Source organism: Malaclemys terrapin, chromosome 11 (genome assembly GCF_027887155.1).
Source record: "Malaclemys terrapin pileata isolate rMalTer1 chromosome 11, rMalTer1.hap1, whole genome shotgun sequence".
Lineage (NCBI taxonomy): Eukaryota > Metazoa > Chordata > Testudines > Emydidae > Malaclemys > Malaclemys terrapin.
In genome coordinates this window covers 77,221,132-77,238,605 of record NC_071515.1, presented here as the reverse complement: position 1 = coordinate 77,238,605, position 17,474 = coordinate 77,221,132, and the positions used below count along the sequence as shown (strand labels likewise).

Here is a 17,474-nt window from a genome sequence, read left to right as displayed (position 1 = left end):
GGCAAGCAGCAGACCTCTCGGTTTTCCCGGTCAGGGCGGCAGATAGATGACTCAGTCCCCCTGAGGAGGGAGTCCCCGACCACCACCACCCTCCTCCTCCTCTTGGGAGTGGTGGTCGTGGAACCCCCATCCCTAGGACAGTGCATCTTTTGCCTTCCAATCGGTGGAGTCTCCTTCTGCTCCCTTCCCTCAGATGGGCCATCTAGTCCACTCTCCGCATTAGCACCTGTAGAGAGAACATGGAAACGATTCCTCACCTGTATCTCCATTGCTGGTGCATGGACGCTCCTCTTTCTTCTTCTGGAGGTCACATGCTGCCAAACCTCCTCACAATCCTTCTGTCCCTGCTGCGCCTGCTCTGAATCTTCAGAACATTGTGGCCGTAGAAGCATCTCCTGACGTCTGTCCAGGAAATCTTCATTTTCCCTTATGCAACGCAGAGTTGATACTTGTTTCTCCAGCCCTCGAACCTTCTCCTCCAATATGGAGACCAGCTTGCACTTTGTGCAGACAAAGTCGCTTCTGTCCTGCGGAAGAAAGACAAACATGGCACAACCTGTGCAGGTTACAACAGCTGATCGCTCACCTTCCATATCACCGTCCTCTTAAGAACTTCCTCAACTGTTGCAGGAACGACTCGGAGAAACCTGCAGATGAAAGCCTCAGTGCGCTCTCCCTAGGCGAACTCCCAGGCAAACTCCCGCTGTTAGCCTCTGCTGTTCGCCGATCAGCTGGTTCGCTGCTGACTGCCCTTATATACCAGTCAGGCCCACTCAAGGCCCAGCTGGAACAAAGCACTCCCAATTCACACTTTTCAAACAAACAAGCAAGCAATCAAGCACACGGTCAAACTGACCAACTGTCCCAGCAGCAGACACTCAGATACTCACCAACACAGCCCCCCTAATGCAGCACTTAGCGTACCTCCTCTCGGACAGCTCCCAGGCAAACTCCCGCTGTTAGCCTCTGCTGTTCGCCGCTCAGCTGGTTCGCTGCTGACTGCCCTTATATACCAGTCAGGCCCACTCAAGGCCCAGCTGGAACAAAGCACTCCCAATTCACACTTTTCAAACAAACAAGCAAGCAATCAAGCACACGGTCAAACTGACCAACTGTCCCAGCAGCAGACACTCAGATACTCACCAACACAGCCCCCCTAATGCAGCACTTAGCGTACCTCCTCTCGGACAGCTCCCAGGCAAACTCCCGCTGTTAGCCTCTGCTGTTCGCCGCTCAGCTGGTTCGCTGCTGACTGCCCTTATATACCAGTCAGGCCCACTCAAGGCCCAGCTGGAACAAAGCACTCCCAATTCACACTTTTCAAACAAACAAGCAAGCAATCAAGCACACGGTCAAACTGACCAACTGTCCCAGCAGCAGACACTCAGATACTCACCAACACAGCCCCCCTAATGCAGCACTTAGCGTACCTCCTCTGGTAATGCTGCCACCGGGTGACTCCCACTGTAATGGGACTAACCTGCCACGCAGTCGCCTTCTCCATGCTGGAGCCAAGTGCCGGCGTTCCCAGACCTAGCCCAGGACTCCTTCAGGATCCTACCGTCTAGAAACAAGGAAACCCGCCTAATTTCCAAAGTAGTTGTGAAAATCTAATCGCTCTCCTCCTTCAGAGGCAGATCGATTCCTCCCCCTGTCAGACAAGTCACCTACTGTCTGCCCTTCAGCCTGGAACGTGCCAGGAAACCGTCAGATCCCCCACCTCGGCCCCTGATGTGAGCAGGGGACTTGCGTTGGAAACAAAGGGATGCAGGGTTCAGGCAGAGAAAAGGAAATCCTTTACACTTAACTTGGTGTAGTTCACTACCGGTGGGAGTGGGGGGTTGGGGGAGGGGTCATTGAGGCAAAAACTGAGGCTGGACTCCAGATTCTGTAACTTCTTTGCTGTGTGAGCTGAAATGGTGTTTCAAGGGGAGCCACTCTCATGCTGCAGGGCCGATCACCAGCCGGGGTCAGGAGGAATTTCTCCTTCCCTTGGTATAACACAGCTCAATTGCTCAGGCTCATTGATGTGTTCCCTGCCGCCTCTGAAGTGTCGGGGGTAGGTCACCACCAGAGCGGATGGAACCACATGGAACGCTCCCCGTTCTTGGCATCAGAGGCCCTGCTGGAGTGTTGCACGCCGATCAGTGATGGGCTGGGCGCGTGGGTTAAGCTAATCCAGGAAATGATCATGGGGGTTTTGCAGATGTGTGTGCAAGTCCCGTGCTGGCGTCTCAAAGCTGTGCCATGATTAGAGAAATGACCTCTGGAGGGGGTTGATTGCAACGTACCACCAGCCTCTGGGTGTGTAGGAGCCTGTGTGAAAAGCAGTAGCCAGCCAAGTACGCTCAGATTAACGCCTGCAGTTAATACAGCGGCTCTCCCTCACATAGACCCTGGGCAGGCCAAGGATTGGGGAAGACGGAGCCAGGGCCCTGGCGTGTTTGGGGCAGTCGGGTCCATGGGCAGATCTCCCTCTTGTGAAGTGGTCGAGCGTTGTGCAGAATGGAAAGGCGCGGTAGCCGTCGCCAGGGGGTTCTAGACTGGGCCATCGCCCCCTTCCCTCTGCAACGATCCTGCGCAGTTCAGCCCTTCTCCGGTCCACGTGCAGGAGTGCAGTCATTCGCCCGAGCTGACCACAGCCACGTCGCTCGGACATGAGGGGGGTCTCCATGGGCAGGCTCCTAGCAGCGGTCCCCCAGCCCAGGTCGCGCCGTATGTAAGATGACCGAGAGCCCGGTCTCTGCTTTGCTGTGCCTAGGGACTTGTGACGTTCTAACGCTGGGTCTTTCTGTGTTTGCTTCGCAGGCGGCTACCCCGTGTGCGCCTCCCGTCAACTCTGAGCTGGTAAGTGAGCCGACCCCTCTTCCCCTGGGCACTCTGGCCGCGGCTTCACGGTGGCTCTTGCCGCTGCAAAAAAGAACACCGTGAAACAGCATTGGCACCTGGGGAGGGAGCAGAGCACGGGGGGAACCAGGGGAGCCACATTCTTGGCTCTGCCTTGGAGCCAGCGGTGCCTCAGTTTCCCTCTCTGTCCAGCATGGTCCTTTCCTGTGGCAGCGGCAGTGGGATGCTGAGAGGGAAGGAGCAGAATTATACGGAACCATCTGTAGCATCCATTAGGGTGTCAGTGACCAACTAGCTGGCAGTGCTCAGCTGGCCCAGAGGGAACTGATTCCCAGTGGGTGACCTGGAGTCTCGAAGGGCGTGGATGGAAAAGGGAGAGGAATGATGGTCCAGGGTGTTAGCCTGGGACGCGCGAGACCTGGGCTCGAGTCCCTGCTCTGCACAGGCTCCCTGGGTGGCCTTGGCCAAGTCACTTAGTCACTCTGTGCCTCAGTTTCCCCTCTGTAAAATGGGGCTAATGGCCCTGCCTCCCAGGGGTGTTGTGAGGGTCAGTGGATTGAAGGCGGCGAGGTGCTCTGATAGTATGGTAAGGGGCGTGGGGGTTAGTAGATAGGGCGGTTGGCATGAGAGGGTTGTCTCTGTGTCGGGGTTGGCCCAGACTCACCCGGGCAGAGTTTAGGTGGTGGGTGAGCGAGGGCTGTTCGCAGCCCGGCTGGTGCTGGGGTGTTTCCGAAAGGACCAGGCAAAGGACATTGAATTCCCTCCCCTCGCCAGGCTTGGCAGCTGGCTGCGTGTTCTCCAGAGTGAGCCTGGCTGGCTCTGAGAACTGCCATGGGACACTTCATCCCCCCCCTCCGTCCTGTCCCCAGAGCCCTGTGCGACACCGAGGCAAAGCGCTGTCTGAGCTGACAGCTTGGAAATGGGACCCATCCGTGGGCCAGTAGGGGGCACTGTTGCCTCCCGGTCAATACTGAACTACAGGATTTAGCAGGTGATGTATAGCTAAGGGAGCCAGGTTCGCGAGGAGGAGTCGCTCCCAGCTCGGGGCTAATGCCGATCGGGAAGTTTCTTGTGGTGCCCGTGGAGCAGGTCTTGGTGCTGGGCCTCCTGGGGTAGTTCCATACTGCCTGCCGCAATAAGGAAAGCCCCTGCGGTTTCACTTCTCTAAACTGCAGCACTGGTTACTACCACCGCCCCCCTGTCAGCGGCGGGTGAATTCCCTCCTGACGTGACGAATCTGGGCTGTCGCTGTGCTCAGACCCCGGTGAGAGAACGTGGATCCCCCTGCTCAGAAAGAGGCCCCTTCAGCTGCAGGAGAATCGCCATTAGCAGTATAGGGCCTATGGCACGCAGAGGAGCAGTTCCAATTCCCTCCCGTAGAGGGCAGTGGTGCACACACACACTAGCCGTTTATATGTAGGGGTGGCGTCACAGTCGCAAACGGCTGGTGTATGATGCATTTTGGCCTCAGGATCCTCCGCTGATGGCCTGTATTCACTTTCGGAGGCCTCGTCTCAGCGCAGCGACTCTTGAGGAATTGTTGCTTGCCACAGATCGGCGGTTCAACTCCCCGCGCCTCTTGCTGTTGGGTCGGCATGGGAGCGTTATTCAGAGCTCAGAGGTGGCTCCGTTCTGGTTCAGCCCGCTCTGTGGGCCTAATCCATGTGCCATGGGGGGGCGATAGCAAAGGGGAGGCGGGGGATAGGAGGCAGATGCAGCAGGCATTCCTGTTCTCAGGGCCTGGCCTCTCCTCTGCCACTCCCCCTGAGCATTGGCCGTCACAGGTGGGTCGGGAATTGCCGGGAACAGGTGTCTATCTCGGTGCGCTCGTTTTCTGGTCCTGTGCACTTGGAAAGCCCTGCAGGAAATCAGCCTGGGAAACCTGCATTCAGGTCGGGACCCAGTTCTCCTTGCCGAATTCTAGGGGACAGTTAGTCAGGATGTTTGGTCTGGTCCAGGATAGAAACAGGGCCGAGGTGCCATGCTCGGATCCAGACCCAGGTTAGGATCTGGCCCGGCCCAAACCTGTGGGCTCTTGGTCCGGGGATCAGTTCAGCCTGGGATAGAGATACGGGTCAGGGCTAGATCCGCAGCCCCCATGAAGTCTGGGGAGGGGCTTGGGCCACGATCCATTTATAACACATGAGCCTTAACCCATCCCAATGACATTCCGTTCCCATCGCCCCAGGGGCACGCTCGGAGTCCACCACCGCCGAGTAATTCTTGTCCTCGCCGCACCCCGGTGGTCTCCTTTGACATTGGTGGGCCGGGGCGCGGGGGTCTGCCATTGGAGAATCTCTTCCTGATGTGGGCTCACCCAGTTTGCAGTTCCCTTCTTTGTGCGTGACGCTCTGCCGTCCTCAGCAGCCGAAACTCGTATGTGCCGCGGGCGAAGAACAGCGGGGACCCACCAATGCAGCGGCAGGGAATTGACTAGGTGAAATAAAGCCGGATGATGCCAGTTGATGAACCGTGCCCCCGCCAGCCCCGCTTCTGATCTGACCCGGGGGGAAATGCCGACTAGGATGGTGACCCTTTGCCTCGCCTGCCGTCTGCAGGACAGCCTGGAAAGCCCTTTGGCTCTGCCCCAGGCGGCAAGAGCAGTGAATTCCTAGGGCGAGTTGGTGGGCAGTCACGGAGCAGGGCATTCGAGAAGCGACGTGGGACCGGCGCTGCGTCTGCCCTGTGCCCGATTGATAGTCGAATCCCTAGGGAGGGGCTCAGAGCACTGAGCCGTTGTGGCCCCGATCCAGCAGGGCACTCGCGCACGGGTCACGGTCAAAGGGACTTTAACTCACACGAAAAGCTGGGTGGGAGCAGGGCCTTGGCTTTTTGCCTCCTCCGGGCTCTTCGAACCTGCGGGCCGCCCCTCCGAGCTTGCGCCCTGCCCGCCCAGCCGCAAGCCGGACACGTGGTGCGTCGGAGCCTGGCAGTTTGGAGATAAGGGGGTTGATTGGGCACCGTGCCACCGAAGGGTTATTTTGACATCTCTGCGGTTAATGCAAGGAGCCAGCGGCTCCACCCGTTGTCCCCAGGGCGGGCTTTTCCCTGCCTAGAGAACCAGCCGGGCTTTCCTGGGAGCTGGGTCCTGCCCGGTGTGGGTGTGGGGTGCTGAACTGGGGAAGGGGGGCCTGATCCGGCACTGATGGAGTTAGTCTGCGCCCAATTTCTTCAGCAGGCCTCCAGCTGCCGGAGGGCACCAGGGGCCTGAGGGTGGGTCTGACTCCATTCAGCAGAGGACAGCGGCTCGCCTGGGCCGTAGCTAGGATGTTACCTAACGGTAGCTCCGCCCGACAGCAGCACTGCTCAGTGATTTATACCCCTCTCTCCAGACCAGTGGTCCCCAAACTTTTCAGGGTCGCGCCCCCCCTTACCCCTGTCCACCCCCCCACCGGGGCCGAGAGCGGGGCTGTAGCTCCAGGGGCGGGGGGACGTCGACAGGGGTAAGGGGGCCACAGCTGGGGGCGGGGCTGGTAGCGAGGGTGCAGGGCCGTGAGCGGGGCTGTAGCTCCGGGGGTGGGGGGATGTGGACAGGGGTAAGGGGGCCACAGCTGGGGGCGGGGCTGGTAGCGAGGGTGCAGGGCCGTGAGCAGGGCTGTAGCTCCGGGGGCGGCGGGGAGTGGACAGGGGTAAGGGGGCCAAGGCTGGGGCTACAGCTTGGGGTGGAGCCGGCAGCCGGGGCCCCTGGCATGGAACCTGAAGTGGGGACCCGGGTGTGGGGTTGGCAGCTGGGGCCAGGGCCAGGAGCAGAGCTGGGTGGCGCTTCCTCCCTGCCCCCCATGGGGGCTGGCCCGTGCCCCAGCCGTGCCCCCCCAAATGGTCCTCCATGCCCCCCAGGGTGGTGCACCCCACAGTTTGGGGACCTCTGCTCCAGACCATAGTGTGAGGCGGGGGCACAGCTGGCGTGGAGGTGGGAAGCTGCTGTTGTCTGTGTGAAGCCAATGCTGGGCACCTTCTGGCAAACAGCAGAACGCGACCATGAGCCGTTGCCACTGAGTTTCTGGGCAGGTCCGGTCCTGCCTTGCCAGCAGCCAGCAAAGTGCCCAGAGAGCTGGCGGCGCCAGTCCCAAGCAGCCAGAAGCCCTAGAGCAGCCCCCCCGCGGTTCCTTGCCAAATCACAGGAGTGGCTTAAAAATCTCGAGATTTTTAAAAAATGTAGGCCTGGGGGGATCTCTGCCTTCTGTTTCTGTTTCTGAGCCTTTCAGGGGGCCCTCATGTCTTGTTTTCAAGTTTTTCTCTGCCACCCTGCGTGGGCGGGGGGGGGGGAGGTTGGGCAGGAACTTGTTTGTTTGGAAATGCAAGCTGAGAGTCTCCTTCAATCCCGGGACTCCGGGAGCTGGGGCTTTAAGGACATCAAATAGCTTGAGAAAATCAGCAGAGTTGGGAGGACCCCTTGACCACACCAATGAAATCCTTGCAAAACTGTCTGGTGCAGCCTGTGGCTGGGTCCACTCCGCCCTTCAAGGGCAGCGCTGGGATCCTCAGGAGGGCAGCTGGAGTCAATTAGAGGCAGGCGTAGGGGCTGGTCCGTTCCCCACCTGCCCTCCTCTGGACGGGTAGCCACCACCATGTGCCACTGCCAGGCCGGCCGGAGGGGGACACGCAGTCAAAGGTCCAGAACTGAGCAGGGCCCTGTGCAGAGCCTGGGCTCTGGTTTCCTTCAGAGCCTGGGGCGTTTTCATCCCCCCCACCACACACACACACCCCGCTCCCCCCCAGGGAGACCACTCTAGCAGATGTGCCGCGGGCTTGTTTTCTTTTCTCTCATGCTGTTTAGATTGAGGGAGATGATTATTTTCACCTCTTGTTTTCCCTGGAAATCTTAATGTAAGTCAGGAACAATTAAGCTGACAGGCCACAGGGAGCTCTTCGCCAGAGCGACAAACAGGAACAATTCCCAGCAGGTCTCTGCGGATAGAAGAGGACCAGGGAATTGCTAAAACAGCTGTCCCACGTTGTTCCATCTGAGCTGTGAGCCGTGTGTATCCTGCGGGGCGAGGCGCTGGCTTCTCCTGTCAACAAGATCCCCTCTGGGCTCCGCTCCGAAAGCCGCGACATGCGTCTATTGAAATGTGCCGCTGCTTTGCTGTTGTAGGGTTACTTGCGCGGGGTGGGCTGTGCTTTGTCAGTGGAGGGCTGGGCTAGGGTTATTATTGTAGGGTTCCTTGTGGGCACCAGGCACTGCTCGCTGGCTTTGTTATTGTAGGGTGGCTTATGCATGCAGATCTGCCAACAGTGATGGGTTGTTGCAGGGTTGGGACTTCGAACATAAGTTTGTTATTGTAGGATTGCTCCTGTGAGTTGGCCTTTGCGTACTGTTATCATAGTACGTGGTTGCCCTTTGCTGGCTGTGCCAGGTGGGGCGGGGTTACCCACTGTGCTCGGAACAGACCCCCTAGGCCATCCGGCACTCGCCATAAACCCGTGAAGCCCCTTCCCCCAGCCCTAGTCACTGGGGCGGTGTCGCCGACCGGGTCTGGGCTTTAGGAGGAGCCCGAGGGAGGTGAGAACTGGCGCTGCCTGTGCTGGGACCTCCCGGGGGACCCCCAGACTCAATTCTCCAGGGCTTTCCCCGGCGCGGCAGTCACGCCACCTCGCCTGTGAGCGACTCCATCCCGGGACGCGAACTGGGGCGAGCGGGAGCACTGACAGATGGGAGGGCTGGGCTTGGTCCTTCCCCTGCCGGCCCAGGCTCGGCTCCTCCCTCTGCGTAGCAGATGTCCAGTGGGTCCAAGCCACAGGTGCGAGGAGGGGGCCCTCCCTGCTCTAGCAGCTGGGAGGAGCTTCCGCCTCGCCCCAGATACCCCGGTGATGGGCACAACCTAGGCAGGACAGGATTGAGTCTCCTTCACAGACCTCCATCTAGGACCCGAGTGAGGGGATGTTTCACCATGTCCCTGATCTCCTCCCCAAGGGGTATCATTGACCCCCCGAGAGGCCAGGTGCCCACCCCATCTCCTGACTGATGCGCTGCCCCCTAGTGTTGCCTGGCTAAGGGTGGCCTCCCAGCACGTCTGCTTGCTCTTGGTTGAGATTTAAGCCCAAGACGCACCAGCTGGAAGCCAGCCCCCCCAGGGGGCCTGGAGTATCTTTCCCCTGAATCTCAGATCCAGGCCTCTGTCCTCTGGTCACAGGCAATGGGAGGAAGTTACCATGAGGAAACAGGCCAAATAAATAAATCCGGAATTAATTGGAAACACCATCCGTGCGAAAAGCCAGGGCTTGTCTTTCACTCGGGGAGGAAGGGGGCTGCAGAGAGAGCCTATTGCAAAGACCCAGCCAGAGGGGAGTGCGGAAAGGCCGCTGTGGAGTGGCTCGATGCGGGAACGAGGGGGCTGGGGCCTGCTCCGAAGGCTTGGCTCAAGCCCCTGGGGCAGCAGACAGGCTGATTTCTGACTTGAATCTGACAGTGCAAAGGAGGGAGAGGAAGAGAGTCTGGCTTAGCGTGCATGGGGAGGGGGAGTGTGCACGGGGCAGTGTGCATGGGAGTGGCTAAGTGTGAGATGCGTGAGTGAGTGAGCGTGGGAGTGGGTGAGAACGTTCATGGGAGCGGGTGAGTAGGCGTGGGTGAGAGCGTCCATCGGAGCAGGAGTGGGTGAGAGGGTGCCCGGGGGGGTGGGTTGAGAGGGTGCCCGGAGGCGGGGGCGAGGGGGCCTTGGCGTGGATGCGAGAGGGCCCAGGTGTGGGCATAAGGAACGGGTGAGCAGGTGACTGGGAGTGGGTGCCCAGGAACTGGTGCGAGGGTGCCTGGTAGCACGTGAGGTATCAGTTGGTTTTGCGTGTGCACCGTAGCACTGAAGCACCTTCCAGTCATGCGTTAAGCAACGTGATAACATCTGTCCCATGTTGCTTGTTCTCTCCTCTGGTCCCCACCCGGAGAAGCGTGTGCAGCGTTTGGCAGGGTCCTAGGCTGGGTTCGCTTTGCCCTCTCTCTTCCGGTCCCTTTGTCCCAGAGTCAGAGTTTCTGTGCGGGCCAGTGCTGGTGTCTTGCTGTCAGCCAGAAGGCGTCGGGGTGACAGTCCTGCAGGCCAGTAGTAACAAGCGCTGAGTGATTTTTGGCCTGACACTTGGAAAGGGATTAGCACCCGCCTCTTGCCACACGGGGGGCACTCGGAATCGCTCGTCTCTTTTGAAAATCTTGGCTTGACATCTCCTGTGTGTGCACGGCGCAGGCACACCCGGGGCAGCACGCACCCCTGCATCTTCTCAGGCCAGCTCCGACGTGCCTACGTTCTGTCTGGGGTGATCTCTCGAAGTTCTGCTCACACCGCCCCCCACAGCCCTTGTGAAGCAGGGCAGGGCTATTCTCCCCATTGTATAGATGGGAAACTGAGTCGCGGGGTGACTAAGGCCCGGATCCACAAAGGTGTCAGGCTGAGGGGCTGGAGGAGTGAATTCAGTGGCAGTCAGGAGCCTAAGATCTTTGTGGCTCTGGACTGAAGTGACTTATCCAGGGTCCCAGAGAGAGTTTGTGGCGGAGCAGGGATTTGAACTGTGGTCTCCCAAGCGCTGAGCTCACCATTGGACCATCCATCCTCTCAGCTCTGCCCGCACAGCTTAATCAACCCTTGATCTCTCTGCTGAGGCTGCAGTGACCAGACCAGCAGGAATCGATGGCACCGGGGGCGTTTGCAAGGACCCCTGCCCGATTGGAAGCGAGCTAAGAGGCACCGTGCTCATTTCACGCCAAATCTTTCCAAGCTATTATCTGCTGCACTTCCCCCACCAGCGCACCGTGGTCTGTCTGGCATTGATCCAGCTGCTGTTATCACAGGCTGGGGTTTAATCTCCCCACGGCACATCCATGCCGTGAACGCCGCGAGGAGCGCGCCAGTCCCAGAGGAAGCTCGCCAGCCCGCTCCAGGATACTTATCTGGAGAAAAACACACAGTCTTGTCCGTTTGGGACCGTTACTGCGGTGTCAAGAGGAAGCTGATGGGGGTGTGAGTAGCCCAGCCCAGTCTGGAGATTACGTCCCAGGCTGGCTCGCAGGCCCAGTGCATGCCAGAAACGAGATGGGGAGTCCTGTGTTTGGTGGCTAGAACCGGGGCTGGAGCAGGGGGCTGGGTGGGGAAGGCGGGTAGGGGGGATTTGTGACACTGCCCGCCTTGTAAATACCTGCCACGTCCCAGGCAGATGAACGAGATGGCTCCAAAGGCATCTCCCAACACTGGCAGCGCTGAAATAGACCAGGGTCTCCACCTGGGCCTCCCCGGCGTGCACCTCTGCCCAGATATGCCGGGGCCACCAGTCACGCTCGCCGTCCGCGGAGGTGCCGCCCTCTCCGATTGGCCCCGGCCTGCCCTGTTCAGCTCACCCGCGTCGGCTTAGCTGAGAGAAGCCGGAGCTAGAGACAGCCACGAAGGCCTCGGGCTGAACGGAGCTGATCCGGAGAGGTGCTGAGTTCCCATCGCGCTGCCTCAAGCTTCCCAGGCGCCCATTTCCATGGGATTTCCATGGGAGCCGGGGTCCTGAGCCCTGCTCAGAATTAGGCCCGTGGTCAGCGTGGTCAGCAGGAGATTTGCAACCAGCAGTAACAGCTGAAAGCTCAGGGCCGGGGATCACAGCTCTGGGGGATCTGCCAGAACAATCGCAGCTTCACTCAGACAAGCTCATCGATCCTTGGTTAAGTCGCCATCGCTTCCCTCTCCCGCCCTGAGACCTCCACGTTACTGCTGCCAAGAGCCTAGATGCCAGGGGGATGGGCACGTGTCAAACTCTACAAGAGCTAGCAGCAGGAGAGAGGGCTGGTCTAGAGAAGCCCGGCACTGGCCTGGCGAAGATGCTGGTGGAAACGGACAGAGCCCCATTGGCCAGCGTAGGGGGCTGGGTACAGTACTCCCCCCACCTCCCCCAGCCTTTCCCCAGCAGCTGGTGTCTGGAGACTGTCCTCAGGCAGGAGCGTGGCTGCTCGGACTAGATGAGGCAGGTCTCGTGAGCCACCTGTTGGGGGATATTCTGTGCGGAAGGGGAACGGTTTTGCTGCTCCGTCTCCTAGCAGGAATGCGGCAGCTCAGGTTTGCCCAGTTCCTCTCGTCCCAGGATTCCTGCTCTCCGAAGGAGGCTTGGCTTCTCCCTGGCGGAGGTGCACCAGGAGGCCGTGGCTGCTTTGCTGCCGGAAGTCTCTCTTTTCGCGTACCCTGTTCTCAAACGGTTCCTTAAGGGGCTGTTGCATTTGTCCCTCCTGCCTCCTGGGAATGGACCCTGGAAACCGCCAGAATGAGAGATCCCGCTTAACCCAAGAGCAGAGCGACCTCACTAATGCCTTCCCCTACCACTTGCCGTCCTAGCTGGAATTCGGCAACCAAGAGGCAGGACCCTGCAGCCCCTCCTCCATTGCCAAGTTTGCAGGAGACAGGGTGGTGTTACATCTCCAGGGGCTTATTCCTGGTTGGGTGAGGATTCCATCCATCCTTCCACAGCCCGGCTGCCTCCGCGTCTCGCCTGTGTCCTGATCTCAGAGACTTGTCAGGCTGCTACGTGGCTATCGGTTCGCACCGGTGCTCAGTGCCGCTGTCTTGATTCTTGGAGCCACGTTGGATGCCGGGTTCTGGAGGCTGCTTCTGCTGGGTGGCCTCCCTCTGAGCCTTGCGAGCCACCTCTCGGGGAGCGATGGGGGTGGACGGGGAATCGTTTTGCTGCCTGCTCTCCTGGAGCCGGCTGGAAGGGGGAACATTGCTGAAGCTCCCTGGAGGCGTTGCCTTCCCAGATCCATGCCGACCGGCCTCGCTCCCTGCTGCTTTGGAGCCTTGACTCATTAGGCAGAAGATCCAAGCAGGGTTGGAACCACCAGCCCGTAGTGTCTTGTGTGGAACATTCCGATCCGCGGACGGTGGCCATGCCTGGTCCTCAGCATGAACTGATTTAGGACCAGTCCCAGCCGGGTCTCAGATCCTCCCACCAGCCCCTCAGTTGAGGGTGGCTCTGCCGCACAGCCCTTGGCCAGCTCCGTGCTGGTAAATAACCGTCCATTCCTCAGGCCATTCATGGGGTAGAATGGGAAGGACTGCGAGTCTGGGAGGCGCCGAGCGACCTAACGATGCTCCAAGCCGCAGGGACCAATACGCACCCTGTGGCGGCGCTTGTCTGTGTGTCCCGAGCTAAACCGTGGCGGGCCGGGGCTGGTGGCAGGTGTTGACAACAGGAGGCGCTACTGCCCCTGAAATGGATGTTTCCTGGCTCCCGGTGCAGCCGATTACTGGCATACCAGTGAAAAAGGTCCACAGTGATTATCTGTAATACACAGCCGTTTAGTGAGAAGGAATTACACAAGCAGTAAAGGGTTATATTAAGCACATAACTCCTACGTTAGACATTAAGAGCTCTACGTTGAGAGCGATACATTCCTCTTAACGAGCCTGTCTTTCACAAACAGGCCCTGCGCTAGCCTCACGCAGTCCCTGCTTGGCAAACAGAGGAGGTGGTTACCAATTTCTTCCCTCCTGGTCTGTTCTTCTCAGCCCTCTGGTCTGTCTTGGATTCCCACGAGGGAAGGCCTTGGTTGCCTTGAGACCCCTCTGGTCACAGTCCTATGCGAGCCCACGGAGCAGAGGTTTGGCTACTCTGTCTAGCAGTGTTGCTTCTTCAAGCATCAATTAAGGAATCCCAACCACAGTAATTTACTTTGCATGATTTTTATACTCTTTTTCCTCAGAGGACTCACATGCCTTAAAAGCATGCCCAGTGGGCGTGTAGCTACTAATTTTACCTAATTAGTGGTTTAGATGGGGCTGGGGGTGGTGGTACCATAGGAAGATCACCCTACGTTGACTCACTCATCAATCGTTCACTCTATCTCTCTGCATGACGTTCCTGCTGTAAGGTCACTATAACCAGGTCGGCCTGTGCTCCTGGCTGGAACTTTATACATGTGATATTTACTTTTGCACGGGCCCCTATTTGCCGACCCATAGGCTCAATATCGATCGCACACGCAGGCGTTGCCCGTTCTTCACCAAATCTGCTTCTGCGTAAAGGGACCCTGCTCCTAGGATCCTCGGCAGCCCTTCAGCCATGTTTGTCATGTCAAGCTATGCTCACACCCTTCATTCATCACACGGCCACACCAGTTTGGCACCATCCCAGCAGCAGGGGAGCCAGTTGGCAGCAGGGGGCATGGGTGGGTTCCGAGGAGCGTGAAAGACATGGGGAGTTCTCCCCCGCTGGCTGTCCTTATTTACGTCGGCTCTTCTCAGGGCCGGCGGGCAGCTGGGAGTGCAGCCTATTGTGATACCCCAGCTTGGGCATCGCGGCAGAAAAGTGACTTCTCATTTGTTAGTATTTATTGAGTATGTATCCCTCCCAGGGGTGAGGGATAGCTCAGTGGTTTGAGCATTGGCTTGCTAAACCTAGGGTTGTGAGCTCAATCCTTGAGGGGGCCACTTAGGCATCTGGGGCAAAAATCAGTACTTGGTTCTGCTAGTGAAGGCAGGGGGCTGGACTCCATGACCTTTCAAGGTCCCTTCCAGCTCTATGAGATAGGATATCTCCATTAATTATTATAAATTGATATAGGGCCACTCTATAAAATAACTGGTCCCTGTCCCGGCATATACAGGGTCCTCTTTCCCATTCAGACCCTGGCCAGGACATATACAAACCCAGCTCCAAGACCAGGCTCGGTTTGTTAATTATCCTCTTATCTACCTGTCAATTTTCACTCCTTTATCTCTTCACACTGGCAGCTGTCAGACCTGGTAAAATCTCTCCGCAATAAAAGGAGAAGTGGTCACTGTGAAAGATCCCAGCGTTTTACAATGAGAGCTTTACGGACCATATATGGCTTTTCCCCACCCGAATTTACATATATGCACATTGTCTCAGTTAACACTGGGTTTGGTCAATTCCAGGAGGTTTTAGACACCAAATGACCTTTCTGGCAGTGAATACAAGCTCCCGGCTGTAAATAATGTTAACTCGTTGTTTCTCCGGCTAGACCTGATCAATCACTATGCAGCAAAGCATGGGTGCTGACTCGGTGGGTGCTCTGCGGCTCAAGCACCCATGGAGAAAAAAATAAGGGGTGCTCAGCTGTTGGGTGACTGCTGGGAGGCGCTTGGGGAGGGGGGAAAGGAGCGAGCGGCGGGTGATTGGTGGGCCTTGGGGGAGGGGCGGAGCAGGGGCAGGAAGAGGTGGCGCAAGGGCGGAGCCTTGGGGAAGGGGCGGGACAGGAAGAGGCAGAGCGAGGGCGGGGCCTCGGGGCAGAGCAGGGGTGGAGCACCCATCGGGGAAAAATAAAAGCCAGCGCCCGTGATGGAAGCAGACGTTTAACGTTAAGAACATGCTGATGTCCCATCGCTCGTTGAACGCGAAGCAGGCGCTGAACTCAGCATGGCCAGCTTTTGTGACTGTTAGCACGGCCTCCCAATATTCGGTGTGTTTAAGACCCTGGACGCTGGCATCAGAGAGAATCTCTGCGCTCCTTTTTTGTATTTAAAGTCAGTTTTTTGGACCTGGTGGTTGAGACAAGCTTGTAAACGTGACCTGAGCGTGAGCTGAAAGTTCAGCCACCAGACCGCAGGGAAAAAAGCACCCACCGTTTGTAGCGATCCCATGATTTTGAAGGCAATCTCACGACGCCGGGGCCCGACTCGTGAAGTTGGCGTTGGTGTTCTTTGTGGAGTGGGGACCATGAGCCTTAAGTCTCAGGCCCGGCGACCCTTCAAGCTGGGGGTGTGACTTCCCGCTGCAGGAGACATACCCGCGCTAGCTAGCGTGCTTTAAACAGAGGATAGCCATGGTGGTGTCCAGGGCAAGCTGCCCCGAGGATGGTCTCGTGCGAGACACGGGCCTGGACTCAGATGCCTAGCCCCTCCCACCGCAGCTCCTCCGCTATTTTTAGCATGCTAGCACGATCAGAGCTGGTGCTTGTACGTCTCCTGGAGCTGGAATTTTCGCCTGTGGCTCGGAGCGTAGGCGCTGCTCTGTGAAATCCCATCCCACCCGTTCAGAGCCATGGTCAGGATTCCAGGGATTGCTGGCCTGTGATGCTTTCCTTCGAGCCCAGAGCGGGGAAGGAAATGGGACAGTTTAGCCTGTCCTGGGAAGTGTGGAAAAAGAGTCAGAGGCACTTTTGCCGTGGGTGGAACCTTAACCCTCTCCTCTCTCTCTCTCTCTTTCCACAGCCGTCCAACGGGGAGAGCACCGCCAAGCATGTAGACGCCACAGTAAGTGACATGCCTTCGCGCATTCGTATCGATGCTAGGGATTGGGCCGAAGGGCGGGATCTGGAGTCCGAGGCGACCGAGTCTCTGATGGCTGAAGGGACTCCTGTTCTTCTCCCTGCATCAGTTTAACGACACCCGTTGTGGTGTGTTGCTCCCATGTGGGATTTATTTTGTTAGCAAGGGAAGACGGAGGCCTGGAGATTCGGCCCGCTTCCTGGTAAGGAGCATGGGGAGTATAGTCCATCGAGCAATTTCCTGTCCTGAGAAGTACTATACTGAGAAGTGCCACTAGAGGGCGACAATTCACGACCTGCAACTGGTACATGACATGCCAGATTTGAGGTCTTCTTCCTGAGCTGAAATCAGAAACTGTCCCCTCGAATAAGCCACGGGTTGTGCACCTGCTGTGAATTGAGCTGAACGGCCGTGCCGCAAGCACCGCGGCTGGGCCAACTGGCTTTGGAAACCAGAGAGCTGATTTCAGCTTTCTCACGGATCTGGACCGTGTCTGGGAGCATTTCTGCAGAGCCGAGAAAGGGCTGATCATTTTAATTCCCGCTGCATCCTGGGGGCCAGGTGGGAGGGGCAGTGGACTGGCTGAAGACCCACTGGAGGTTTTATGGAGTCTGGCCAGCACTAGGAATCTCCTGGGAGATGATCACCTTGCATATGCTGCTACTGAAGTTCTCTCTAAATAGACCCATCCAATCTTCTGTGGTTCTCCCAGCACCGTGAGCCTATACCCCCATCTCCCCAGACGAGGGTGCGTTGGAACCTGGCTCCGCTGCTGTGGGCCTAACGATCCAGCCCAAACAAATTAACTAGAGCTAAATCATGTGGAATTAAACTGAACAAGGCTTCTGTCTGCAGCAGGAAAACAGCCCTTTGTTGGCACCGGTTTTTTTTCCATTACGTGAGCAGCTGTAAACATCCTTGCGGGCGTCTGACACTAGGATTAAGGGCTGTTTATGGCCACGAGGCAGCAGCAATGCCTGGGGCCGTGCAATTGAAATTTGCATCTGACCTGCGCCACCATTCCATAGGGGGCATCGTTAGTGGCAGCAGAAGCTGCCAAGGGGTGGGGTTGCAGTAGCACCGGGAGGCCCCATGGTGCCAGGAACTGCCCAGACACAGAGTAAAAGCCTCTGCCCCAAAGATCTTCCAGGCTAATTAGGCCACAGAAGGTTTATTGGCCCCATTTCACAGATGGGCAGTTGAGGCAAAGTGACATGGCCAAGGACAAACAGAAAGTTGGTGGCAGAGCTGGGAACTGAACCCCGAGTTCCCAGGTCCCTGCCACAAGGCTGGTCTCCCTGGCTCAGGGCGTTCATGTGGCTGCTTTGCTGGAGCCGTTGCTGATCAGTGTGTTTAGGGGGATATTAGAACTTGGGTTCGTTATCGGTTTCAAGAGAATAATTTATCCTCTCTTCCCTGCCAGCACCCAGCGCTTCCCTGCGCTCG

General features: G+C 57.9%; 1 protein-coding gene across 10 annotated transcripts in view; it reads left to right on the top strand.

Annotated features, from left to right (window-relative positions):
- The window catches only part of TNS1 (tensin 1), a 257,548-nt gene that overhangs the window by 112,903 nt on the left and 127,171 nt on the right, over nucleotides 1-17,474 (top strand). For all 10 annotated transcript variants that reach the window (XM_054043851.1, XM_054043849.1, XM_054043847.1 and 7 more), the window contains 2 exons: nucleotides 2,809-2,847; nucleotides 15,972-16,013. In XM_054043851.1, coding sequence (XP_053899826.1) covers nucleotides 2,809-2,847; nucleotides 15,972-16,013 — 81 coding nt within the window. The remainder of the gene's footprint in view (nucleotides 1-2,808; nucleotides 2,848-15,971; nucleotides 16,014-17,474) is intronic.